The sequence below is a fragment of the Canis lupus genome, chromosome 37, assembly GCF_048164855.1.
Source record: "Canis lupus baileyi chromosome 37, mCanLup2.hap1, whole genome shotgun sequence".
Classification (NCBI taxonomy): Eukaryota; Metazoa; Chordata; class Mammalia; order Carnivora; family Canidae; genus Canis; species Canis lupus.
The window spans coordinates 21,323,217-21,350,812 of record NC_132874.1 but is presented as its reverse complement, the minus strand read 5'-3'; the positions used below and the strand labels follow the sequence as shown (position 1 = coordinate 21,350,812).

At 49.2% G+C, this 27,596-nt stretch overlaps 1 protein-coding gene and 2 long non-coding RNA genes across 3 annotated transcripts; 2 read left to right on the top strand and 1 right to left on the bottom strand.

Moving 5' to 3' along the window:
- Positions 1–866: 866 nt before the first annotated feature.
- LOC140625951 (uncharacterized) lies at positions 867–16,684 on the bottom strand. The gene is made up of 3 exons (XR_012025211.1): positions 15,022–16,684; positions 10,712–10,915; positions 867–3,281 (listed from the first exon to the last, which is right to left on the bottom strand). It is a non-coding gene; the product is annotated as an uncharacterized lncRNA (long non-coding RNA).
- A 1,650-nt stretch (positions 16,685–18,334) lies between these two features.
- PPP1R3G (protein phosphatase 1 regulatory subunit 3G) lies at positions 18,335–19,223 on the top strand. Its single transcript, XM_072813976.1, has one exon. It carries the CDS (start codon positions 18,335–18,337, stop codon positions 19,169–19,171), a length of 837 nt encoding a protein of 278 aa, XP_072670077.1. The 3' UTR covers positions 19,172–19,223.
- Positions 19,224–19,465: 242 nt separating this feature from the next.
- LOC140625969 (uncharacterized) lies at positions 19,466–26,120 on the top strand. The gene is made up of 4 exons (XR_012025222.1): positions 19,466–20,144; positions 22,216–22,350; positions 23,696–23,810; positions 24,882–26,120. It is a non-coding gene; the product is annotated as an uncharacterized lncRNA (long non-coding RNA).
- Positions 26,121–27,596: the final 1,476 nt, after the last annotated feature.

Genomic DNA, 27,596 nt, shown 5'->3' with positions numbered 1-27,596 from the left:
GAACTAGATTTAAGGGACAAATCATTTTTTCTTATTTTATTATTATTTTTCTTTTTAGGATTTTACTTATTTATTTATGAGAGACACACAGAGAGAGGCAGAGACACAGGCAGAGGGAGAAGCAGGCTCCATGCAGGGAGCCCGATGTGGGATTCGATCCCGGGTCTCCAGGATTACACCCTGGGTTGAAGGCAGGCTCCAAACCGCTGAGCCTCCCAGGGATCCTGAGACAAATCTTTTTTTTTTTTTTTAAATCATTTAAAAAAAAAACAAAACCGTTTCATTTAGATATAATCCTCATGTCATACAATTCACCCATTGTATATGGTTCAAATGTTTTTAGTGTATTCACAGATACATGCAATCATCAACATAGTCAGTGTTAGAATGTTTCACCGTATTTCACCAGAAACCTATGTCCTTTAGCTCTCATTCCTCTCATTCCCTGCCTCTCCAGTCCCCCTAATCCTAAACAACCATGAATCTACTTTCTATCTCAATGGATTTCCCTATTTGGGATATTTCATATATATGGAATCTTAGAATTTATGGTCTTTTGTGTCTGGCTTCTTTCATTTGGCCTATTTTCAAGGTTCATCCAAGTTGTAGCATGTGTCATAACTTTCTTTCTATGCTGTAATAATATCCCATTGTTGTATATACTATATTCTGTTTATCTATTCACCTGTTTATGAACACTTGGGTTCCAGCAGCATGGGAGACGAGGATGATGCCTATGAATCCTCTCCTGCTACAAATACAAGGATTAGTCCTGGATAAAATATACACATATTCCTAGTAAATTATACTTTACATTCATAAAGTTGATTGTTTTAAGTTGGATAAAAAAGCCCACATAACTCCTTTTCTTTTTAATACATAACTAGGTTTAAAAGAATGAAATGCAGACCCTTGGTATCAGAAATATAGAGAAAGACAGAACCCAAGTGGTAAAAAGCAGCTGATGCAGGAGTCTGGGCTGGATCCCAGTATCAGGGGCTGAGGGCCACAGTAAATGCCCAGGAGCTCAGTGATGTGTGCTCAGTGCTCGGCTGGAAGTGCTAAGGAAGGAGGCCCTCTTTCCTAGGCTTCACTGGCAGGGTAACAATGACAGGTCAGGGCCGTGTGGAGAGTGAGGTGGACGGGGTGAACCCAACACTTGCATGGCCCAAGAACTGAAGCCTGAGAAAATAATATAAAATCAAGGCCCTTGACCAGTGAAACCCCAGGGGGGCTCGCAGAAAGAAACTTCATAGTCTTCTGTACTGTGCCAACATCTTTATCACCAACGGCTCACAGGACCCCCACAGAAAACCAGGAAAACGAGTTCAGTTCCTTCACAAAGTATTACAGGCCATTGGGAGAAATAAACATTATGCAGAGCTGCAACACCCAGAAACTGCATATTTACACCATCACTGAGGACGTTGTAATATGTCTAACTTTCTGGAAATGGAGGTCTTTTATACGTGTGTATTGGCCAACTTTTGTGTGATTAACTCTGGTACTTTTGTATAAAAGTAAGTTTTCAGTACTGATATTTTGCTTTTTTTTTTTTCTATTCTCCTGGTTTAAAATGTTATTATTCAAATTTCCTGATAATACTTAGTTGTCCTCAATCTCAGGACCTTGCTGTGTTTTTCTTCTCCCATCACAGTTTTATTTAATTTATAATCTCTTTTTTTAGAAAGGCCTGAGGCAAGTATGGGCAGAGGTAGGAAGTAGCACAAAAGGAAGGATCAGAAGCCTTCTTGATTCTGAGCTGTCCATCCTTTTCTAACGAAAGTTCATCTATTTTAAGGCTGTTCTTTAAAAACATAACAAAACAAAACAAAACAAAAACAAAATCCACGTTCACCGCCTCCTTAGTCCTGGGTGACCCTCAGGACAAAACTCCTGTCTCTGTGCAAACGGACGTGAGTTCCTGGCCCCTTCAGTTGATTTCTGGAGTTGGATGCTCCTGGAGACACCACACAGCTCAGAATCTGTGATTCCTCATGAGTGTGTAACTGCTGGATCGGGGGCAAACCAAAGCCTGCCACAACCAGGAAGGGCAGGGAAGAAGGAAGTTACATGGAATGGACCTTGGTAGGACCCATGAGGTAATGATGTCCCCAAGGTCAAGGGGACCACGGAGGCAGATGGCGTGGCCAGTCCACCACTAGGCCTGTCGAACTGCTCGCTCCCAAACCAGCCCTCCAACAAATGCATTTCCGTCTCTCCACTTCCCTCCTCAAGAGACATAGGAGGAATCTCTGTGGGCATTTCCCCTTCATTACAAAGCTGTCCTGAGTAGCATTGTTTAAGTGGGGTAAGGGGGGTAGCACGCTTAGGCTTTTTTTTACAATGGCGTAATCTAAGAAGACGGGGAAAAAGCCTTGGTCCAAAGGCCTTGGTCCCATGATGCAGCAGTACAAGAGATGGCTGAGGCTGGGCTTTATGGGTCCACTGGACCCCCAGGGAGAGCCAGATGTTATTTTGGGGAGATTGGAGTCCCTTCCTAGCAGCCACATTAACTGAACTTCCATTTCCAGACCTTCGTGCCTTCCCTGACTTCCCCATATCCATCCCGGCACCTTCTGCTCATCCAATCTTCCTTACCCCTCTCCCCTACTTTGTTTTTAGCAGGTATCATCACTCACACTCATGTGACTATGATCTGAGCCCCTCCAGAATATCTCTGACAGTCCCAGGACTTTGGCTTCCTCATCTCTGCACCCAGCACCAGTACTGTGCTATTTGTTCGGTGAATGAGCAAGAATCTTCCCAGCAGGTTACTTCCCAGCAGGTCGCACGTTGGGTACCACTGTGGACCATGATGGGGAGCCATCGCCTGGGGTTGGAGCCATCCTTTTAATGATTGCCGAGCCTCTGTAGGCAACACATCCCCTGGAATCCTTCCAACAGCTGCCCCACTTTCCCCAAGACCCTGAACAATTCTCTTCATCTCTGTTCACACAGCACATTGGTAACCTGCCCCGGGGACTGTCATCTGCTCCCCAGGACCTGGCTGGACACACTTTGCCTCCCAGAAAAGGAATGTGACCTGCCCAGTGGGGGCGGTGGTCCAGGGGGAGCTGCCTGTCTAGTGATCTGAAGCTCTGCAGTGAGCCTCTAGCCAGTTTCTTTCAGATCTAGTAGACTCTTCCTGGCCCAGAATCTTCTGGAACATTGCAGGAGTCCATCCTCAATCTGCTTTTCATAGTACATACTTACAAGGGATCCGGGTCTTGGGATATTCTCCATTCCAAACTCAAAGTTTTTGAACTTCTATCTGCTGACTGGGAGAAAAGGAAAAAAATAAATAAACATTAATCAAAATAAGGATGACGGATGAATCAGTCTTCCCTTCTTGCTCACAGATATTGCTGTTTCAGCTGGCCCTGATTGGTTCTCTGGCAAATTAGATGTGATATCTGTAAATTAAATAATTTCTCAGCACATGGAGGCTGGCTTTGCTAAAAGAAAGTGATTCAGGAGATCGAGGAGAACCCTCAGGAGCTTTTATAACCCAGCTGGGCAGTCAGGCACGGCCACAGCTGCGGTCTCCTGCTGGTTACGCGGTTCGAGAGGTTGGGGACATGGGGACATTAAATACCATAGGGCAAGGATCCCTGGGGACGATTTGGGAGGCGGACTATCATAGAGTGGAATTCAGGGATTTGTTTTGTGACTTATGGAAAATTTTATATTCGGCAAATGGAAAAATTTACCAATTTTAATCAATTTAGGCTTTACCCATATAAAGCAAGTGGTATTAAAACAAATTAAATACCAGGTGGTAGCAAACAAGTTGTGTCGAGGCATTTTCACCATCATGATAATGGAATAATAAAATTATTCAATATGAATACACAACAGGGAGATTTAAAATTTGCATGAACATCAGTTAATGCTTGGATATAGGAATATCGTAGGGATAAATTAACTTCCACATATTTAAAATCTTCTATCAAGAACACCCTGCATTTATCTCAGTGTTGGATATGCTCTAAGTTTTCTTTTTTCCCTTAAAAAAAAAAAGATCGCAGTTCCTCCCACTCTGATTTATTTTAGACTTGGGCTCATAGATTTGGTCTTCGCTTGTTTACAAGCAGATGTTTGCCTTACAGCGGTGTCATCAGTTTGCACACCCATTTTGTGAAGTCCAGTTGAGGCTCTAGCCGGTTTTTAAAGGCAACAGTAAATGGCTTGGGGAAGGAGCAAAGACAAGGTCAACACCTGGAGCAGCGCAGGGAGACAAACTTCCAGGACAGGAGCCACTGTTTGGTGACACAAGGGGTCAAACACCCTCCAGCCAGCACCTCCCAACCCCTCGCCCCTCACAGTGCCAGAGTTGCTGTTTACTGTCCTGACTTTCACAGAGCAGCAACTATTGATCACAACTGAGTGCAAACTTAAGAGGACAACAGTGTGCTCATCCGGAAGAAAACCCACGTCAAAACACGTATTGGTTGGTTTCTCCCCTTGGCGTAGGTACAAGTGCTGTGTGACCCCTGGCTTGGTTTTTCCACGCTGCTGCCCTTATCACTCATATACCCAGCAGCCATTGCAGGTCTATCCTGTAGGTCTGCAGAGTTTAAGTCTCATGTGCGTTATATTTGTGACTGTTTTTGTTGACCGCTGTGTCCCTGACACCTAGAAGAATGTCTGGCATGTGATCGGCATGCAATAAATGGGTGCTGAATTGAATGCACGATGCCAATAACAGGTCATATTAGAAAACGATCACTGAAGGCAATTTGCATGGATTTTCTTCTTTAAGTAGGCACTAACATTATTCCATTTTACAGGTGAGGAAGAGCTCAGGGAGAGCAAATGAGTTGCAGAAATGGTCTCCCAGGGCCTTATGCAGATCAAGCCTCCTATCCCACACTCCGGGAAAATTGCAAAGACCAGCTAGACACTGGTCTATTCTCCAAGCAGAAACATGCTCATTGGAGAAAGGATTCGGAAACAAGGGGATCCCTGGGTGGATCAGCGGTTTAGCACTGCCTTCGGCCCAGGGCCTGATCCTGGAGTCCCTGGATCGATTCCCACGTCGGGCTCCCTGCATGGAGCCTGCTTCTCCCTCTGCCTGTGTCTCTGCCCCTCTCTCTCTGTGTCTCTCATGAATAAGTAAATAAAATCTTAAAAAAAAAAAAAAAGTCAGACCCAACGAGAGCAGTAAATGGTAAGAAGTAAGCCAGAGAAGCCTGCGATAAACTCTGGGTCTGAGGGAGTGGCAAGTGGCAGATAGGAAAGGATGAACACTAAGATACTGACAGGATTCTTGCTGGATGAGATTATGAATGTTTATACTTTCTATTTCCTACTTTACCTGTATTTTCTAATTTTTCCCTAACGAGTAAGTATCACTTTTGTATTAAGAAAAACAATTTGTCTTAGGAGATTTTCTCTTAAAAACTGAAAAACACCGGGTACCTGGGTGGCTCAGTCCATTAGGGGTCCGACTGGGTTTTGGCTCTGGTCATGGTCTCAGGGTTGTGAGATGGAGCTCTGCCCTGTGCTCTGCCCTGGGTGTGGGATTCTCTCTCCCTTTCTGCCCCTCCTCCTACTCATGCTTGTTCTCTCTCTCTCTCAAAAAAAAAAAAAAAAAAAATTTGAAAAATACATTATCTAAGGCAAGCTTTCCCCTGTCATTGCCATTTGGCTTCCCCTGTAGCAGGCTTTATATTCATTTATTTTGGTAACTTTTCAATGGTACTCTGTGTCAGCAGGTATATGGCAATATATTTATGGTTAAGGTTTAACTGAATATGGTTTTTTTTTACTTAATATGGTTTTGAGAAAATAATTTTAAATATACATATATTTATAATTACTAAAATATATATAAAATGCTATATAAAATATATATTAAGATTTTTTTTCAAACCATATTAAATTTAACCTTAACCTAAGGAGTCAGAAGTGGTGCTGAGGAAAGAAATATACCTCCGGTTACTTTTCACAACCTCCAATAAGCAGGGTCAGGACTCAGGTGAGATAAGATAGGCATTTGGCGTGTGCACAAAACTTAAGGGGGCACCGAAAAACTCAGCAATCAAGATAAATATTTTACTTCAATATTTTAAAAATCAAAATTGTGCAAGAAACTCATGAGAAGCAAAATATCAAAATTTTGAATAAAAACAGAACCAGTAAAAGGGTGGGAGGACAGATCCCAGTTACATGGGGCTGAAACTTATAATTGCAGGTATTACAGGGTTTTTCCTTCAGCGTCCGTGGTGCTTGGTCACACTGCTTCCAAGAATGAAGAGGTGGACAAGACGAAGAGCGGTGGGCAGCAAAGCAAAGTTTATTGAGTGATAGTACAAAGCTCCCGAAGAGGGAGGGGATGCGAGAGGGTCTCCATTGGAGTTTTTAAGTCTAGGGGTTTTTATGGGCTTGTTGGTGGGCTGTCTTAATCCAATTAACCCTCCATAAGCCTGTCCCCCAGTCAGGTTTTTGTCATCCACCTGTCCCATGGGGAAGGGTGGAGGGCTCCTTCCACAGTCATGTAAAATCCTTTTAAGGGTGGTTTCCTCTTAGGTCAGGGGCCCGTTGTCCCCGGCTGTGTCTCTTCTAATTACCCTTCATTACAGGGTGGTGGAGAGGGAAATTTTGGAAAACCTCCATCATGTTTCTTTCACACGGCAGTTGTAAAAGATGTATTATGGGTTTGCACTTGCAAGTGCAGGAAGCTAATAAACTCTATTTCACATAATTACCCTAAAAGAAAAATCTTCCTTTCCACATGAGCCTCTTTCTTCAGAACATTTCACAACATGGCATCTGGCTTCTGGAGAATGTCATTAAGAGAGAGAGCCAGAGAGTGTCAACAGAAGGCCTAACATGGAAGTGGCGTCCTATCGCTATTCAGTAGGGAGGGGGCCCTGGGCTCTACCCACACTCCAGAATAAGAGATTACATAGAACTGGAGCGCATCACAATATGCAACCACGAAATCTGCCACTTTGGCATGAGGATTATTTTGAGCCGAAGAAAATTAAGAAATAGTAGACAAAGGAAAAAAGCTCTCTGCCCTCCCCCTGTCTGGCTAGAAGCATCATATAAATTTCTATTTGTAAAGCTGTTTTCCTCTCCTTACCAGGAAGAGGCAACTCTTAGACTCTCAATCCCTGGAGATGACTCTAGATTCCCATCAGCTCAGACAGCAACGGAGGAATCTATATAACTAACCTTACTATAGCAACACTATTTTCTGCTGGTTTTCCCTGTACATTTACCTTCCCGCGTTTGCCACCTCTAAAAGGGTTTATTCCTGGGACACCTGGGTGGCTCAGCAGTTGAGTGTCTGCCTTTGGCTCAGGACGTGATCCTGGAGATTCAGGATCGAGTCCTGCATTGGCCTCCCTGCAGGGAGCCTGCTTCTCCCTCTGCCTGTGTCTCTGCCTCTCTCTCTGTGCCTGTCATGACTAAATAAATAAAACTTTAAAAAAAAATAAAAGGGTTTATCCTTTTTCCTTTGTCTTGTCACTTCTCTTATTGTTCTTTGTTAAGAACAAAGATAAGAGGATGTTAAGTCCAAGTTCTAACCACTGACCGTCCCTGTGAGTTACTCATCACTGAGTTTCTCCCCCGTGAATGAGTGCTGCACGTTTCTTTTCTCCTATTAATCCATCTTTTGTCAGCTTAATTTCCAGAGCCCCAAGTGCAGAACCTAGTAATTTAGAAGAAAAGTTTTCTCCTTCTCCCTATAGCCTGAACATCAGGAAGCAGGATTCCTGGGAGTTACGCGGGAGCTGTGGTGCTGTGGATGCTGGCCTTGTAGCACAGCACTGGCTCAGTGCAAGGGCGGGCCACAGAGATATCCTGGAAGCCAAGCTGACGGCAGACGTCTAGTAATAATACCTTACATAGACATGCAAGTCATTGCACACCCACCACCTAAACATACTCCATTAAATTGGAAGATGTGTCCCCAACTTGTTCACCCCTCATCTGGATCCCAAAGTGCTACTGGACACTCCAACACCACCTCACACAAATGGTCTTAATTAACTGTGATTAAAATTCCTTACCCCTGCGAATTTATGCTATATGCTGGCAAATTGAACTCCGATAATAACATATACAATAGTAATAATACTAATAATTTCAAAAAATTTTTATGAATGCACAACTGTGAATACATCAGGAGGGGGTCAAAGAACACTTAAGCTTCAGAAGCTTCACTGTAAATCTGTCTCAGAGCCAAAGTCACCATTACCGACTAGGTTGATCCAAAAAAATGTCACAAAGGAAGTAAAATTTGGACATTGCCTTAAAGACCAGGTCATGGGCAGCCCCAGTGGCCCAGTGATTTAGCGCCGCCACCTTCGGCCCAGAGCATGATCCTGGAGACCCAGGATCGAGTCCGACGTCGGGCTCCCTGCATGGAGCCTGCTTCTCCCTCTGCCTGTGTCTCTGCCTCTCTTTCTCTCTGTGTCTCTCATGAATAAATAAATTAAAAAAAAAAGACCAGGTCATTTCAAAAAGTGGAGGTGGGGGCAGAATGTTCCAGGCAACGAGAAGAGCAAAGGCACTTTTTTCTTTTTTAAGATTTTATTTATTTGAGAGACAGAGAGCATGTGAGAGAGCACAAGCAGGGGGAGGGGCAGAGAGAGGGAGAAGCAGGTTTCCTGCTGAGCAGGGACCCCCCCCACCCAACACAGGGCTGGATCCCAGGACCTGAGATCATGACCTGAGCTGATGGCGGACACTTAACTGACTGAGCCATCCAGGTGCCCTGCAATAGCACTTTTAAGGGAAGAAATTTTAGAAGAGCACTGGTTTTAAAATGTGATGGTGATAATGGTGGTGATGGTGATGATGATGATCACGGTGATGATAAGGGTGACAGCGATGATGATGATGATGGCGATGATGATCATGGTGATGGTGATGATGATGTAATTGTTTTGCTGTGGAGTCCTTTCCTCAAACAGTATGTTGGGGAATCTCAATAATGTAAAATGCGTAAAGGTACAGTTTCTCAGCTAGATTTGGAGCAGAAGGCACAGAGCCCTGTTGTCTCAGCTCACATCAGCCCAGGGGGCCCCCAGAAGAATTCTGCAGAAAATAACTCATTAAGGTGAATAGATAAGAGGGGATGCAAAAGTGGTTGGAGTCGGATTATTTCTGGGTAAGGAGTTTGGACCCTACTTGGGAGACGGATGTGGATGGTGTCAAAGCAGAGAGCGGGTAAGATTCCTCCATCAGGGCTGCGCCAAGGGACTGGAGGAGGTCATGCTAGATGACTCACGGGGATAGGGAAAGGACAAGACGGCCCCACTATAACAAAAGGAAGAATGGGTGGAGGAGTAAGAGCAGGCAGCCAAAGGTAGACAACGAGAGGGAAGAGTCAAGTGTTATAATGAACCCAATTTTTAGATACTAATCCTACGAATGCTTTATATTTTTAAGATTATGGCAAAATAAACATAACACAAAATTTATCTGCAGGTGCTTTAAAATATATACAACTTGGGGATCCCTGGGTAGCGCAGCGGTTTAGCGCCTGCCTTTGGCCCAGGGCGCGATCCTGGAGTCCCGGGATCGAATCCCACGTCGGGCTCCCGGTGCATGGAGCCTGCTTCTCCCTCTGCCTGTGTCTCTGCCTCTCTCTCTCTGTGTGTGTGACTATCATAAATAAATAAAAATTAAAAAATATATATATATACAATAAAAAGATACTTGCACAAGACAAAGGATTCAAACAGTACAAAAGGATCTGCAATAAAAGTGTTTTCCTCCCACCTCCTGTCCCAGTCCTTTAGCTTCACTCCCCAGAGGCAACCCCTGCAGCAGGATTTTTCCGGAAAAACATCATCCATAAACAAACAGATATATGTTTTGCATATTTTTTAAAGATTTATTTATTTATTTATTTATTTATTTATTTATTTATGATAGATTGAGAGAGAGAGAGAGAGGCAGAGACATAGGCAGAGGGAGAAGCAGGCTCCATGCAAGGAGCCCGATGCAGGACTTGATCCCGGGTCTCCAGGATCACACCCTGGGCTAAAGGCAGGCGCCAAACCGCTGAGCCACCCAGGGATCCCCTGCATATATTTTTCCACATAAAACTTTTGTCCTTTTTTTTGTTCATTTGTTCATATTTTTTCACTGAACAAACTAACCACATTTGTTCTTTGGAGGAAACGGATGGGCAGGAGAAAGCAGAAGAGTAAACTTCAGCACAACTTCCAGATGACTGGAGAGAAAGCGGAGAGGGAGGAAGCAGCCAAGCTCTGAAGTCGGATCTGGAGCCAAATGCTGGCTCTGCCACCGGCTCGTTGATATCCTTGGCACATTCCTTGGCCCCTTTGAGGCTCCATTTATTCTCTCTTTCAAAGTTATTATAATAATGCCTTCCTGTTAGGAGACCCTGGGCTGCGACCAGCAGAAAGCTCAATTAAATTGGCTTAAATCAAAATGCTGTGTGGTAAGAGGTCCAAAGACAGGGTCTCATGGTTCTCGGTGGCGGAAGGGGGTTTGGAAACAAGAGTATGGATTTTTCGATCGTCCCATTTCTGGAGCGGCTACTGGCATTTTGAGCGTAGGGTTCATGGATGTTAAAGACCTTAAAATGTTTGCTGCAGATGGTCGCAGCAACCCCCTGCCCTGCTCACAATGCCCATAGCCTTCCCACCGAGAAGCGTCAACTGAGCAACTCCGCCACAGAACCATGTCAACCTCCCATCTCCCACGCTCAGCACCTCACCTCTGTCGCGAGGTAGTTGTGATTATTGTGGGTCCGGGGACTAAGTGATTCTGCATCATCTCCTGCTCTCTCTTGGGAAAAGGCAAACATCCCTTGGAAGCTTCCTCTGACTTCTCCCTCACGTCTTACTGGCCGGGTCACTCGCACATTCCTCAAGCAGTCGTGGGCCGGATGGGGGTTCCTCCGAGATCAGACGGATGCCTACTGTGGAGGGGAGTAGGGGAAAGGTGTGTGTGGGAGAGGCAGGACACCTGGCAGAAGGGAGGAAGAGGGGTGGGGGGGTGGCCAGCCACGTGCCCACCACACTCCCTCGCAGGTGGTCACATGCCCTATTAGGAGACCAAGTCTCAGTCACGTAGTGAGAAGGCAAGAAATGTGGGTTTCTTCCCTCCTCCTTTCAAGGAAAGATGTCAAACCCAGTTGTTTCCCAAACCTTCCTGTGTTGCCTGCCACGCAGAGGAAGAAAGCAGGCAGCCTCTGGACGAGAAGGTTGAGAGGGCAAATGAGGGGCTTCCTTCTAGAAGCTGACGAAGCTCCGTGGAGCCACGCAGAAGGAGTGGGTTGGTATCAACCCTAAAGTTTCGTAGGCTTACTCAGAATTGTGTCACTTAGACCAAGAACTTCAGTTTTTGTATTTGTTTATGCTTGTGATCATGATTGGTGTTTGCAGTCATCCAAAGCCAAGTGAGAAAAGTTACTAAATGTAAGCGAAATGCCTTAAACAGGACAGAACATTGATACGAGAATAAGAAGGTCACTGAAACTTGAAGTATTGATAGGAAGTCAACTCGATCCTAGTGGGCTCTTTTTTATTTTTTTAAGATTTTATCTATTTATTCATGAGAGACAGAGAGAGAGAGAGAGAGAGGCAGAGACACAGGCAGAGGGAGAAGCCGGTTCCATGCAGGGAGCCCGACGTGGGACTCGATCCCGGGTCTCCAGATCATGCCCTGAACCAAAGGCAGACGCTCACCCTGAGCCACCCAAGCGTCCCTTGTTTTTTTCTTTTTTTTTTTTTTAAGCCAAAAGCAGGGCAGCCTGGGTGACTCAGTGGTTTAGCATCGCCTTCAGCCCAGGGTGTGACCCCAGAGTCCCGGGATCGAGTCCCACGCTGGGCTCCCTGCATGGAGCCTGCTTCTCCCTCTGCCTGTGTCTCAGCCTCTCTCTCTCTCTGTCTCTCATGAATAAATAAATCTTAAAAAAAAAAAAAGCCCAAAGCAACATGACTTGTCTCCAGTGGATCCCAGAGGGGGCTGTGCCGGGCCCACTCATGAAGGCTGAATCCTGGCTGAACGGACTCGGCCGTGGATAACTAGAGTGGTTCTTTGAACCTTCGAGGCCTCCAAGAGTCCATAGTGTGGCGGTCACCATCCCGGTGGGCCGGGTGGGGGTGTGCGATGGTGGCAGCAGCTCCTGACACATGGTGCGGAGCGAGTGGGGGCCTCTCAGAGATCACCCAGCACCCCCTCCACGGGTGGCCCACGGCTCTGGTTAAGTAAATCATTTGAATCTCACGTGGCTTTATTTCCCCACTTTTGAAACAAGTCAGTTGTCCAATAAGGCCTCTTTGAGCTCCTTGGCTCTGTTAGAGGGCCCACATAAGAAAGAAAAATGAGGGATCCCTGGGTGGCGCAGCGGTTTGGCGCCTGCCTTTGGCCCAGGGCGCGATCCTGGAGACCCGGGATCGAATCCCACATCGGGCTCCCGGTGCATGGAGCCTGCTTCTCCCTCTGCCTGTGTCTCTGCCTCTCTCTCTCTCTCTCTGTAACTATCATAAATAAATAAAAATTAAAAAAAAAAAAAAAAAAGAAAGAAAAATGAACCAGGCGAGCAGGGTAACGGTTTTTTTTTTTTTTTTTTTTTTTTCAAATTTATTACAGCTTCATTCCATCGCCATATTTCAGTGGTGCTGACAAAAGTGGCCTACGGTGCTACAAAATTTGATCCTTTCAAGTTGGAAGGCATTTTTCTAGGAAGTTTCCATGGCTGCATTTAAGCCCCTGAAAAATCACCGTGACTTTACCTTAATCAACCCAATCTCCTTCAAAAAGTTAGAGTTAGGGAGGAATGGTTCTCAAATGCTCCTGCTCTTTTAAAATACTTCAAAACAAAACAAAAAATAAAATAAAATAAAATACTTCAAAACGTAAGTATTTTTGAAATACTGTAACATATTATAGATGATGTCTCTACTTAGATTCTAAGAATTAAACTGACAAAAGACGAACTTGCAAGAGGAAAGCAGAAAAAGTTCACTTCCTGTTAGTAGTGTTGTGTGAACGTGGAGGCCTTCGTTTGTAAGAAACGAAGACCGGAAGAAACAGGTAGGCCTGAGAGTTTAGGCATCATTTGAACAAAAAACAGTAAGTCAGGGTGGGGGGCAGGGAGAGGAGATGTGGCAGGACAAAGGCAAAAGGGGTCTGGGCTGAGGAGGGTAAACTGTGGGAAAGTGGCCCAGAAATACATGGGGGAAGCTAATGGAAGCCAAGAGTTATTTTAGTGGGTTTGTTTGTCCAGATGCATCTTGGTGCCAGCTCTGGCTGCGGTGATAAGAATGTTTTCCTTTTCCTGGTGCAGGAAATTTATGCCCGCTTTTAGGTAGAAAGAAGGAGGCCTGAGAGCCCTTCCCCGTCCGTATCTGCTGATTCTCAGTTGTCCTCACCTCAAAATAAAATAACCCATGTGCCTGCTCTGGTCTGCACGCTTGTGTCTCCTCGGAGTTCATATGTTCAAATCTAACCCCAGTGTGGAGCTACTAGGAGGTGGGGGCTTTGGGGGGAGGTGATTGGGTCATGAGGGTGGGGCCCTTACAAGTGGGATTAGTGCCCTCATGGAAGAGACCCCAGAAAGCCCATGTGGGGCATGAACTCCATGTTCCAACCACACGAGGACACAGTGAAAAGGCAGCCGTCTGGGAAGCAGGCCCTCACCAGAAACCAAATCTGCTGGAGCCTCGATCTGGGACTTCCATAGCCTCCAGGACTGTGAGGAGCAGTCTGCTGCTCGTAAGCCACCCAGGCTACGCTTTTCCGTTATAGCATCCAAGACAGACCAAGCCAAAGCCGAGGTGGCATATTTTGGGTGGTATGCTCTGATCGCCTTCAGTTTCCTGTTACGTAAATAATATCAGCCTATTTACTGAACAGTCTAACCATCAAAAAAGAAAACCACTAGCAATCAAGGAAGGGTATTATCTTACGGGGAAAAAAAAAAAAAAGAGTTGACTGTGAGGCACAGTCTCAAAGACTAAGAATTTGTGCCTTGAGTGACAAATCTGAACAACTCTCTTTTCTTCTTTGTCAGCCTGCACATCCAAAAAATTAGATTCTCTTGAGTCCTTTCTCATTTGTCTTGTTCTATCACAGGTTGGTGGTTTTAAAACACACCGGCAACATCTTGGACGCTCTTCCATCAAGTGGGATCTAATTCCTGTCTCTGGACACACTGGCGTTCGTGCGAGACTCACTTCTGAGGAGGACAATGTAGCAGAAGAGGCACTGGGAGGCTTCCGAGACTGGGCCGTAAGTCACGCAGCATCTGCCTCTCTCTAAGCAAACAGGTCGCAAGACTGGCCCTGGGCCACTCTGCTGGCGGTCACACAGGGCTGCCTGAGGACCCCCAAGTCCAACCATCTGATCTTCCGAGTCCCAGCATCAGATGACCCCGGCCCCAGCCTTCCAGTTGCCATGACTGGAGCCCTCCCCACCTTGCGGATTCATGCAGAAAATAAATGTGGTTGTTATTTTAATAAGCAATTATGTTGGGGGGGGGTGCCGTGGAGCAGCAGGTAACTGGGATAGATGGTAAGGCTGGGAGCCTCTCAATGCCTGCAGTAAACATTTTCGCAGCCGAGGCATGTGATATTTAAAGGTGGACCAGACACATTTCAGTGGGGTGGCCTACATTTTAAAGTTATTTTGCGGGGCACCTGGGTGGCTCAGTCGGTTAGGTGTCCGCCTTCTGCTCGGGTCATGGTCCCAGGGTCCTGGGATGGAGCCCACATTGGGTTCCCTGCTCAGCTCTGTTCTCCCTCTTCCCTCCCACCCTGTCCCCTGCCCTTGTGCTCTCTGTCTCAAATACATAAAATCTTTTTTAAAAATAAAGTCTCATTTAAAAAAATAGTTATTTTGCATCATTTAATGATTGACTTCAGGCATCCAGATCCTTGTGTGGAGGAGACCTGGGCCCTGTCCTGGGTGGAAGCTCAGGGGAAACGGAGCCTGGGGCCTGAGGCCACCCACTGTGTCCACATCTTTCAGGAGCCGCGAGAGTACCCCACAGTCCCCGTGGGCCCCAAGTGGAGTGCTTACCTCTCCCGCTCCTGAAGTCTTCCCGTGGCTTCTGAGCGACAGAGCTGTTTCCTGACTGCTCATAGAGCATGAGTCCCTCTGCGGGCTCATCCTTCTCCTCCTGGGCCATAGGTGCCAGCTAGAGCCGCTGAGAGCTCGGTCCTGGGCCCTCGTCCTCTTCTCAGCTCGAGATCTGTCCATCCTCTGTGGTGTAATAAAAATATGTAGTACGCCTTTGTCACCGGTCCTGGCACGGAACTCCTACAACCCTGGAAATTTCCTGAGGGGTGGGAGTGCCTTATCTTATGAGCCCCTTTGGATCACACCTATTTACACTAATGAGATGATTTAGGGTAGGGCCTCCAGGTGGCCTCAGGATAGTCCAGGGAGGGGGAGGAGGGGCCTGGAGACTGAGCTCCAGGAAAGCTCTTGAACAAGAAGCTTCAGAGAGCTTCCAGGTTGGTGAACACTTGCTGGGAGGGGGTACACAGCGAGGGCTTGGACGCTCTGAACTCCTTCCCCCACATCTGTTTCATTTCACTGGTCCTGAGCTCTCTCCTTCATACAATGGATAAGCTGGTAAATACGGGTGAAGGGTTTTCCCGTGTTGGGGAGGAAACACTTTTCCTCTACCCTGTTAGGTTCAGTGACCAGAGCCTGCTGGTCCTGACAAAGACAGATTAACAGGAGAAAAGGTTTATCTCATATGCACAAAGGTGCTTCACTAGAAAGGAGTGAAAACCCAAAAAGCTGTTAGGCCACGGAGCTAAGAGACCACCTTACCAAAGGGTGATAAATTGTGGAAAAGTGACAGAGGAAAACGTGCCTGGGCTTCTAGGGGCAGTAATTGTGGGAAGGTAAATATACAGGGGAAATGAATGGACAATAAAGGTTATTGTCAGGTTTATGTGGGTTATGTAAGTTTACACAGACTTAAGTCAGCATCATCTCCAGGGTCATTTCTGGTGATTAAGAGAGGGAAACACGTTTATAAGTGGATATTTATTATGCTACTTTTACAAGGGAAAATTATGCCCCGCTTTAGGCAAAAAAGTGGAAGGACAGAGATCTTGAGCCTGTTGTCTTTAATTGCTTTTGAAAAATAAGCCTTACGATGAAGTAGCATATTTGGGAGAGCCTATTCTTATCCCTTTCACCTGAGTCCTATGAGCCATTCCGGTGGACTGCTGAACCTGAAAGGGCAGACTGTGGGGACCCCAAATCTGTAGTTGGCTGGGCCACAGTGCGATGGCCTGGGCACATCACTTGCAGCTGGCATCTGAGAGGGGGCAGTCCCACAGGAGTGAGCCCTTTAACCTGCTGGATCTGATACTACATCTGGGTAGTTGCAAACAGACTTCAACTGTTGGTGTCAGAGAACTGGTGTCAGAAAGAACCAGAGAATCTACTAAGCTCAAAATGCCCCAGGGGCACCTGGGCGCCTCAGTGGTTGAACGGTTGACGTCTCCCTTTGGCTTAGGTCGTGACCCCGGGGTCCAAGGATTGAATCCCCATTGGGCTCCCAGCAGGGAGCCTGCTTCTCCCTCTGCCTGTGTCTCTGCCTCTCTCTCTGTGTCTCATGAATAAATAAAATCTTTTTAAAAAGTGCCCCAAATGGGATTCATGATCTTGCCGTCCCTCTATTCCTTCTCTTGATGGTCCCTGCCCCAGGGAACCCTAGTGCCTCTGGTAACTGCTCACATCTAAATCCTCAAGGCATCTCCCCTCCCCCCTCCCCCTATAAGGGTCCATAAGCACAGCATGCTGGCTTCACCCCTAAATAGCTCTTAGATATGTCCACCTACCACCGTCACCATTCATTCCTCTTGACCTAAGCATGATCACCTTTCATTTGAAAGACTGTGATAGTCTCCTAAGAGTCACACCCACAGTGCCTCTGTCCCCCACAAACTGCTGTTCATTCTGCTTCCAGAATGAGCTTTCAAAACTTAAAATCTGGTTAGTCACACCTATGATTCAAAATCCTTCAGCGATTTCTCAATCCTCAAGGCCCCGAGCGGCCGGCCCCTTCCTACCCCTGCATCCTCAACGCTCCAACCTTGCGCCCTGCACGAGCCTGAGAGTGAGGCCTCCTTGAGCCCCACTCCTTAGGCCCCTCACCTTCCTTGGTCCCCGTCCTGCCGTGGGCACATGCCCTGGTGAGGGTAGTAGCCAGAGCACTAACTCAAGATCCTTTTATATCCTCCAAATAGTTTGCAAATTTTGTGTTTAACTCCATCATATACAAATATTCACCGAAATGTAAAGGCAACGTCGCCTCCTCCAAGGACGTGTTGCAAAAGGCCCCCAGGCTATGGGGGCGCCTCGCAGGCTCCAGGTCGGCGCGCACCTGCCGACTCGGCTCGGCTGCTCGCGGGCCCTCCCGGCCGGACCCCCCCCCACCGCCCCCGGGAGAACGCGCGAGGTCAGCGTCCCCGACCGCCCGGGGCCCCGCCGGCCCGCTCCTTCCCCGGAGCCTGGCTCTGCCCGGGCAGGTCCGCACGGGGGCGCGCGCAGCCCCGAGCCGGCCTCACACCTCCGGGAGCACGGAGGCCCGGGACGGCCCAGCCCCTCGGGGGCGCTGACCCGCTGCCGCCCGGGGCCGCGCCCCCGCCCCCGCCCCCCGCCGGGCCGCAGCTCCGCCGCCGCAGCCGCCGCCGCGCGCTAGGGCCCCTCGGGGCGGGCGGGGTCGGTCCAGGGGCGGGGTCGGTCCCGGGGAGGGGCGGGGCGCTCGGGGCCCGTCCCGGGGAGCGGGGAACAGAGGGGCGGGCGGCGTCGCTCCCGAGGGCGGGGGCGGGGCGCGCGGGGCCGGTCCCGGGGGGCGGAGGGCGCGCGGGGCGGGTCCCGGGCCTGGGCCCCCAGCGCGGCGGGCGGGGCCGGGGAGGGGCGGGGCGGGGCGGGGCGGGGCGGGGCCGTGCGCCCGGGGCCCGCGCTAATGGCCTCGGGCGGCTCGGGGCGCGGCCCCCAGGGCGCCCAGGGGAGCGCGCGGCGGCGAGGTCGGGGCCCGGGCGCCCCGAGGTCCGCGAGCGCAGGCGGGAGGGAGCGCTCCGCCTCCCGCGGGCTTCCCTAGTCGCGCGCCGGCCCCGGGCAAGGACCAGGACCGGGACCAGGACCGGCACCGGGCGGGAGGAGGAGGGAGGCCCGCCCGCCCCGCCGCCGGGGGTCCCGCGGTCCGCGCTCCCCGCCCCGGGCCCTCCCCCGCCGCGGGCAGGCTCAGCCGCGAAGCCGGCCCCGCGTCCGCGCCCCCCCCGCCCGGGCCCGGCGGCCGCCGCTAAAACCCGAGGCTCCGGGGCCGGGCCGGGCCCGCGCGCTCCCGCCGAGGCCCGACGGCCGCATGGAGCCCCCCGCCGAGGAGGACGCGGCGGCCCGGCAGCGGGAGGAGCCCCCGGAGGCCCGCGGCGGCCCGCGCCCGGCGTCGGTGCCCGCGGACCGGCTCCTGCAGGCGGCGCTGCTGCGGGGGGCGCGGCCGGGCCCGGGCGCCGAGGGCGGCTGCTGCGCCAAGTGCACGAAGCGGGTGCAGTTCGCCGACGCGCTGGGGCTGAGCCTGGCGAGCGTGCGGCGCTTCAGCGAGGCCGAGGAGCCGCGGGTGCCGCCCGCCGTGCTGCTGCGCCTCGGCGGCCGCCCCCCGCGCGCCCGCGCCCCGGCGCCGCGCCCCCGCCTGCGGCCGCTCTTCCAGCTCCCGGGGCCGGGCGCGGCGGCCGAGCGCCTGCGGCGGCAGCGCGTGTGCCTGGAGCGCGTGCAGTGCTCGGCCGCCGGGGGCGCGGAGGTGACGGGCTCGGGCCGCGTGCTGGGCTGCCCGGGGCCGCGGGCCGTGGCGGTGCGCTACACCTTCACCGAGTGGCGCTCCTTCCTCGACGTGCCGGCCGAGCTGCAGCCCGAGCCCGCGGAGCCGCGGCGGCCCGAGGCGGCGTCGGGGGCGCGCGGGGACGCCGAGCCGGAGCGGGAGCCGGGGCCGGGGCCGGGGCCGGGGCCGGGGCCGGGGCCGGAGCCGGAGCCGGGCGCCGAGCGCTTCCACTTCTCGCTGAGCCTGCCGCCCGGCCTGCAGCCCGAGGCCGGGGACGCCGCCGTGCACTTCGCCGTGCGCTTCCGCTGCGCCCAGGGCGAGTACTGGGACAACAACGCGGGCGCCAACTACACGCTGCGCTTCGGGCGCCCCCCGGACGCGCCCTGAGCCCCGCACCTGCCCGCGCCCCCGGGGCCGCGCGCCCAGACGCCCCCGAGCCCCCGAGCCCCCGAGCCTGGGCCTCCTCCCGCACGAAGGTCCTGGCCCTGCGCGCGGCCGCCGACCTCGGGACTCGCCTCCAGCCCTGGACGCGCCGTCACTTTGCTGCGGGAAGGACCCGCATCCTGGCGTCGCGCGCGGGGCCGAGGGCGGGCGCCCCAGCCTTCGCGGCAAGGCCTGCTCCTCAACCTCCCCCGCTCCGGGGTGGAGGGGGGGCCTGGCTGGGCTGTCCCGGTCCCTTACCTGGGGTCTGGGTGTTTGCACAGCCCGGACATGATTTCCGTGGGCCTCTGTACGCCTGTCCTTGAAAGAGTAAAGGCCACCTGCACACCCTCTGTGCGCACTGTGCTTGGTCCCGCAGCTCCTGCGCGGTTCGGGAGGTCTGGCTGGTCAGGGGATCTCCCTCGGCGGATCAGGCTGGCCCTTTCACGAGACTTAAGCAGTATTTCCACGTTTCCTTTTTTCGGTCTTCCCTCTCTGATGCGGAGAGGCCCAGATGGCCCATTCTTTAAAGCCTTTTGCAGAAGGCGCTTGGTGACTTGCAACACTAGTGGGCCTGCTGTCCCCGGCAGGGTCGCTGACCCTCATCCCCTGTGTGCAGGCAGGGCACATAATAGCTGCTAGACTTCTCTGGGCCTTTAGCAGTCAGAGAAGTTGGGCTCTCAGGGGCTGGATGATGTGGGGCGAGGACAGGTGTTTTTCTGTCTGGACTCGGAGCCACAGCAGGTAGTGGTGACCTGACAGGAGGAGGCATGCCCAGCAGGTGCATGCTGCTCAGAACCAGATGGCTACTCTCAGGCTGGGCTTCTTCACTCACCTGCCGATGGCCCTGGATGCCAAGATGATGTGGCCCTGCATGAGCGGGGCTGGTGAGCATCCTGAGAGAGGACCCGATTTTCAACCATGCCGTGCTTAGTCTTTGGTAATTTGTCTTTCTTTGGTTGTCATATTTTCTGGCACATGATTGCTACAATCAGTTCACTGTGTCATGGTAATGTTTAAGGATGGATGGCTTCTGTTGCTTTTTAGGAACCAGGGTAGGCATTCTACGGCCCATGGGCCTAATTCAGCCTGAAATCTGTTCTCGTAGGGCCCGAGAGCTAAAAATGATTTTTACATTTTTAAACACTTGGAAAAATTCAAAGGAAGAATACGGTTTCGTGACACAGGAGAAGTGTGTGAAATTCAGATTTCAGTGTCCATAAATAAAGTTTTATTGGAACACAGCCATGCACATTCATTTACATATAATCTCTGACTGCCTTCCTCTGCAAGAGCAAAGTTGAGTAGATGCAACAAAAACCATATGGCAAAAGCTAAAATATTTACTATATGGCCCTTTATGGAAAGCTTGCCAACTCTTGCTCTAGAGAAGTGTTTTTAACATATATGCTGAGAGTTACACTTAATAAAGCAGCTAAACTTTTTAGTAAGGTTTGCCACTTGAAATTAACCTCTTATTTAGAGGTAATACTGTTTCTATTACTTTCAGTAATCTTGATCAGAATAAACACGAAGACACCAAATGTACAATTATTATTATACAGGGGAGGAGAATCTACTTGTCATCTTTCATCTAAGATAAATGATAAATCAGTACAGCTGGAATATAGCATCCATCTGAACTGACATCAAGCTACCAAAACTGACGGATACTTCCATGCATCAAAATGAGATGTCTTAAGCCATAGAAATATTTAGTTTAGCCTCTGCTTTGGAGACCTCCCTTTTGACCATGGCAGTGTTTGCCAAAGGTAACTGAACTTGGGAAAAAAATTTTTAACATAATTATTCATGGGAAGCCATCAGAAGCCAATAAATTATAACTTACAATCAGAGTAAAGCAGACTAAAAAACAGTCACATCTATGAAATAATAACAATTCATACCTACTTATGAAAAAACTTTATAACAGTAAAAATAAGCAATGATAAGAATTACATCATTTTTCTCTTACAAACATAACCAAGCAATGTCCCTTCCTGGGTTTGGTATACTATTTCTTTTTAAAAAGTGCATTATTGCGGGGGATCTAGGTGGCTCAGTGGTTGAGCGTCTGCCTTTGGCTCAGGGCAGGACCCTGGGGTCCTGGGATGAGTCCTGCATCAGGCTCCCTGCGGGGAGCCTGCTTCTCCCTCTGCCTTTATCTCTGCCCCTCTCTGTGTTTCTCATGAATAAATAAATAAAATATTTTTTTAAAAAGTGCATTATTACATAACAACACAGATAAAAATCTTATATTTTTTCTTATGTGTTTTGGAGTACATTTTAGTTGATAAGTATTGGTAGTGTACACAGCCTATAGCACAATTTGAAATGCCAATTCATATGATAATTATGTATTATTTTAGATTGTTTGGGATTATTTAAAATTACACAAGGATGAAATGAGGAGCCCGATAGCATGATCAAAAAAGAGATCCCCTTGTCTGGCATTCTTTAAAATGGTAGTCCTTCAAATCTGGAATAAAATAAGAAATGGGTTCTAAAGAGGTGTGAAGAGCAAATTTTCTATTCCTCAAAAAAAAAAAAATAATGACTTTCAGAAGTATATTTTGGAATTCAAGCAACTGATCTTAAAAGTACTTATTTCATAATATAACAAATGTCCAACCTGCCTTTTAGGTAAGGAAATCTAGCATTGCTGTCTCCCAAATCATGGAGAATAGCTTTTTCTAAGGTTCAGAATTTTGTAAGAGATTTGTCTGCCCGTGGTTATAGCCTTTGCAAGTACTAGGCAATCTTCTAAATGTCAATTTTATTTTATAAAGAGCCAAATTTTTGTCACAGACTGAGAACAAGTTTTGTAAAGAAACATAAGGAAGTTAAAATAGGTTTTATTTTCTGAAAAGGCAGTTTCAGAGGAAGGAGCAATACTGACCACACTAGGGAAGTATTTAAGAGTATTTCCCGAAGGGAACGAGGTTTTGTTCACACCCATGCCCCAAAACAAAATTCCAAAATTCAGTTGTTGTGTTGTTGTTGTCCTCCAGGGCTGTTAACCTCAACTCTGGTGGAAATGTGAGAGCTGACAACCAGGCCCGGCTCCAGGGGCCCGAACTCTGTTCTCAGCTCAGCGACCGCCGCTGACCTCTACCGGGAGCTTCCAGCTTCTTCCTCATGGGCAGGTGGGTCCGTGGGCCCCGGGCCGGGGAATGTGGGATGAAACGTGGGTCCCCTCCCGAGGAGCTCCAGAAGCAGAGGCTGCGCTGTGGCAGTCTGTGGGGAACAGGGCTCCCCACTCCCGTGCCCGAAGTGAGGCCAGCGTCCTGCTGCAGGGACGGGGGCTTCCTGCAGCATCGGGGCGGCCCCTTGTCCTCCAGGCCGGGGCGGAGCTGGGGCAGAGCCACTTAGTCCTGGGGCAGGTGCCCGGGGCCTTTCAGGCCGAGCCCTTCCCTGGTGACGCAGTGCTCCTGCCTGGTCCATGCTGGAGCCGTGGGGGGGCCTGCACCTCGTTCCCTGGCCCCGCACCCCCCTTGCACAGCGGGCGTGCTTGCCTCCCTGCGAGGCCTTGCACCCCGACTCCCGCGCGTTTCTCCGGGGCATGTGGCACACGCGCTGTCAGGAGCGCAGGGAACGGCCTCCCAGAGGAAATGGGATGCTTTCCTTTCTTGTAGCGTCGTGGAACTGAATCCAATGTGTATTTTTGATTCTCGCAATGGAGCACAGGTGTGCAGTTTAGAGGGAGCCCGTGACGTGGGGGAATTGAATCGGCGGCGGGCAGGGAGCTGTGGGCGGGCCAGCCTTGCACAGCCAGTCCCCGTGAGGCCAGGGCCAGGCCGGTCTTCCAGAGATCCGGGATGTGCTTGGTGTAGACGCGGGGGCAAAGGCCTGGGGGCAGGTGGCTCAGCCCCGTGGCCCGGCTCTGCCTCCCTGCCAGGGTCCTGGTCACCCCGCACACCAGCCCACAGAGGGGAGCTCTTGTCCCTACATAGTAGACACACTCCACCTGGTGATCTGCTGGGTTTTCATGCCCCCCCCAGACCCCCTTTAGTTGGTCGGGGAGATGACCAGAAGGCAGCCCGGGGTGGTCCTCTAATCCTCCAGAGGCCGGGTGTTGGAGCCCTAAACAACTTTAGGTTCCTTAGGATTTACACTTAATTTTGAATCTTTTGAGTAGACTTTGTATCTGCGTTTTGTAGAGTCTACTCCTTTGACCTTGGCCGTCCCCGAGTGGACAAATTTTGGCCAGGGGAGAGCAGAGTCACATTCCAGCTGAATGTCGGTTTTGGAGATGGCAAAGATCAAGGGCTTACTTTTAAGGTGTGCTGCTGAGTTTTGCTATTGAATCTAATAGAATAGTTTAAGGCAGGAGTTCAGAGCCAGTTCAGCCGGGACCTCTACACACCTACAAACATCTCCGGTAAAGCAAAAATATTCTAGACTCATGTACAGACATTTAGAGAAATGAGACTAGTATTGTAGTTCCTGATTTTAGTCACTCATCCCATTCTCATGGTTGGTATCGGGCAGGTCCTTTGAAACTGTTACCCGAGGTCATTTCCTGAGGACAGTCAATGGCATCTTCATGTATCCTGGAATGGGAAATTGTGCCTGAAAATCTGAATTGAATAAACATGGAAAACAGGTAGGTTTTTTTTTTTGTTTTTTTGTTTTTTTTTTTGTGGTTTTTTTTTTTTTGGTGAACTAAGTTTGAAACGTTTCATCTCCACTTTGAAAAATTCATGAGCACATCCTACAGATGGCTTTTGCAGCAAATAGCTGTGTGTGTGTTGTGCTGAGGGAGCATCCACTCCACGGATGAGGAGTTTATGGTCGTGGGAAACCAGGTCTTTCGAGGGGCCACCTTGCAGTGCTCTCCGGAGCACATGTCCTTTCAGCTCCTTCCTCCACAGCTCTGAGTAAAAAACATCCTTGTTTTCAGGAGGTTATTCTGGTGTAATGGAACAGGTTACAGTTTCCTGGAGAGAGTTAGGGTTTTGGTTTTTTTTTTTTTTCTAATTTTACATTATTTAAAAAGAAATGTGAGTGTATATTCAGAACAACTTTAAATAGTCCAGAGCCTTCCATTTGTATATTCCTGTTGGGTTAAGGAGCAATTGTGATTTTATGCACAGATTTGAGGCATGTTGTTTTGTGTGTGTGTGTGTGTGTGTGTGTGTGTGTTTTAAGATTTTATTTATTTATTTGAGAGAGAGAGAAAGAGAGAATGAGCAGAGGGGGAGGGACAGAGGGAGACGCAGATTCCCCGCTGAGCAGGGAGCCTGATGTGGGGCTCGATCCCAGGACCCGAAATCACGACCTGAGCCAAAGGTAGCCACTTAACCTACTGAGCCACCAGGTGCCCCAGGCATGTGCTATTGATATTACATTTTTCAGCCAGAAAACCCCAAAGCTGATGTGTCCACTCAAATTAAGTGCAGACCCCAAGATTAGTGAGGTCTGTTGTTTTAGGATCATAAATCTATAAATCAAATTGAGTTTGAAGGTCCCAGAGATACCTATACATTGATATTGAACAGATAATTGTGAACATAAGTGGATGTTACATTGCAAGTGAATGCTTAACAATGAGCTACACAACATGTTCTTTTGCAAATACCTAAATAACAATACATATTTAGAAAGGTTTGTGAGACTCAATCCCTTTGTCCCCCCATTTCTTCAAATCTGAGTTAGAGTTTGCTTCTGTTCCTAGATCCTCTGTTATTTTGGACTTTGCGATTTACCATCGAGTCATGAAAAATGAATTTACGCATCAGTCAACATGCCCAGGGAGACTACTTTTCTGGCAGAGGAAACAACAGCTTCAAAATGGGGTTGTACGAGCCTTGAGTTCTGGGGGTGAGGGCTGCGCTGCCCGGCACTACCGACCACCAACCACCGCCTGGAGCCGTGAGAAGGTCGGAGGGGATGACGCTCCCACCTTGAGCCTCAGGCCTGGGCCACCGTTGTCCTCCCGCAGGCCCCGCAGCCTCTGGCCCGAGCAGAAGCGTGCTGCTGGCCACTGCGAGCCTTGGCTTTTGACTCTGCCCCTTCCAGGCGGTTCAGAAGATCTCACAGACGCAGGCTTCACTCTCCAGGTCACTATGTTACAGCCCAGGGGTTCTAAAAGGATTCAGCAACATTCTCTGTAGTCCGAAGAGTCCGAGGCAACGCAGATGCCTGTGGTAAGGGATCGATTATGTGATAGCAGAGGCCTGGGATTTGGGCAGGAGACTGATGTGCAGTGGCTCCTCCCTCTGTGAGTGGGGATGGAGTTGGCCTTCTGCGTGTTGGCCCAGGCCGCCCCCTCCCCATGGGGCCAGGGACACTGCCCAGGGAGGGCTCCGGCTCCCCGAAGGAGGGAAGTTGGGAGGTTCCTGCCCTGTCTGGGGGCGGGGGGTGGGTCTCAGAGCTGGAGCAAAAATGATCAACTTTTATTGGCACAGGGTCTGCCCTCCTTGGCCGAAACCAGATGGGGCCAAATGCTCCTTTATTAGCCAGACAGCAGGTACGAGAATGGGCCACTATTTCAGACAGTAGACTTTTATGTGATTCCACAGAAATTTTACAGTTCTTTCCGATAACGCGAGAGAAAATAACCTCATCAATTTCTGTCTTAAGATTTGCTTGAGAAATGTGCCCAGTGGGATGTTTGCGATGAGTAACAGATTTCTGTGAATGTGATTTTTGTTAGTGTTTATCTAAATAGAGAATTGTAGTCAAAACGCAGCCTTCATCTTTCTCCCTGATTTTTTTTTTAAAGGCTAGTTATATTTTTGTGGTTTGAAAATGTCTTTTTTAAATTCTGAGGACTTAAAAAAAACTTTGTTTGCTGTGGTTATTTTTCTATATGTGTTAACATCTAAAAAAAAAAAAAAAGAAGAAGAAGTGCTGAACACCAAAATTGTATTTTGAATAAAGAATGTGAAGCAGTTTGGTACTTTAAAAACTATCACTGAGTCTGGAAAATTTCTGGTGGTCACAATTGGGGCGCAGGGTGCTACTGGCTGTGCTGCCGGACATCCTACAATCACAGGGCCGCGCACCACCACAGAGAATTGTCCGGCTTAAATCCTCACTGCGGATGTTGAAAAATGAGTTAGGCGTGTGGAATTTAAGAAACAAAGTAGAGGATCATGGGGAAGAGAGGAAAAAGTAAAACAAGATGAAATCAGAGGGGGAGACAAATAATAAGAGACTCTTAATCATCGAAAACAAATAGGGTTGTTGGAGGGATGGGGTAGGGGATGGTGTAACTGGGTGATGGACATTTAGGAGGGCACGTGATGTAATGAGCACTGAGTATTACATTTGACTGATGACTCACTGACCCCTACCTCTGAAACCAATAGTATATTATATGTTAGTTAAATGAATTTAAATAAAAGTTTTAAAAATGCAAAAAAAAAAAAAAAAAGAAAAGAAAAGAAAAGAAAAGAAAAGAAAAGAAAAGAAAAGAAAAGAAAAATGAGTTAGGGGCACCTGGGTGGCTCAGTTAGTTAAGCATCTGCTTTCGGCTCAGGTCATGATCCCAGGGTCCTAGGATTGGCTCCCTGCTCAGTGGAGGGTCTGCTTCTCCCTCTGTCCCTACCCGGCCCCTGCTTGTGCTCTCTCTCCGTCCCTCTCTATCAAATTAATAAGTAAAATCTTAAAAAGAAAAGAAGAAAAGAAAAGCTTTGAGTTAGTGTTGTACCAACATTGACTTCCTGGTTTTGACAAAATACAGTGATTATAGAAGAGATTATTATCAGGGAAAGCCGTGTACCAGATACGCGAGATTTCTCTGTACTGTTTCTGCAATTTCTTGGGAGTTTTAGACCATTTCCAAATAAAAAAAAGTCATAATAATAACAAAATTAAATTAAGCCTTCAAAAAAAAAAATCCCTATCACTGAGAAGTGTATAAAGCACTGTCAGCTGCTCTGGTAGGAGAGTACACTTCTTTGCCGGGGTTGGAGGCGTGATGTGGGGAAGCCACGCGGGCTCCAGGGGAGCCAGGCCTGCAGCAGGCCCCAGCTCAGCCATCTGTGTGCTTTCAAACCCGTCCCTTAACCTGTGTGACTTTTCCTATTTGTAGGATAGGGGTGGGAACTGCCTCCTAACCAGATTGTCTTGAGCACAAAGGGAAGTGTTTTTCTTTTTTTTTTTTTAACAGATTTTATTTATTTATTCACAAGAGACAGAGGGGGGTGGGCAGAGACACAGGCAGAGGGAGAAGCAGGCTCCATGCAGGGAGCCCGATGCGGGACTCGATCCCGGGTCTCCAGGATCACACCCTGGGCCGAAGGCAGGCGCTCGACCGCTGAGCCACCCAGATGTCCCCAGAGGGAAGTTATTTACAAAGTCCCAAGCAGACAGTTGGTTCTCAACATCTTTCTCTTTTCCCTTTGATCTCTACCAGGTGGTTTCTACTGATTTCATTCTGACG

Excerpts from the sequence above, each read along its gene's own strand:
- PPP1R3G (XM_072813976.1), top strand. The coding sequence starts at position 18,335 with ATGGAGCCCCCCGCCGAGGAGGACGCGGCGGCCCGGCAGCGGGAGGAG.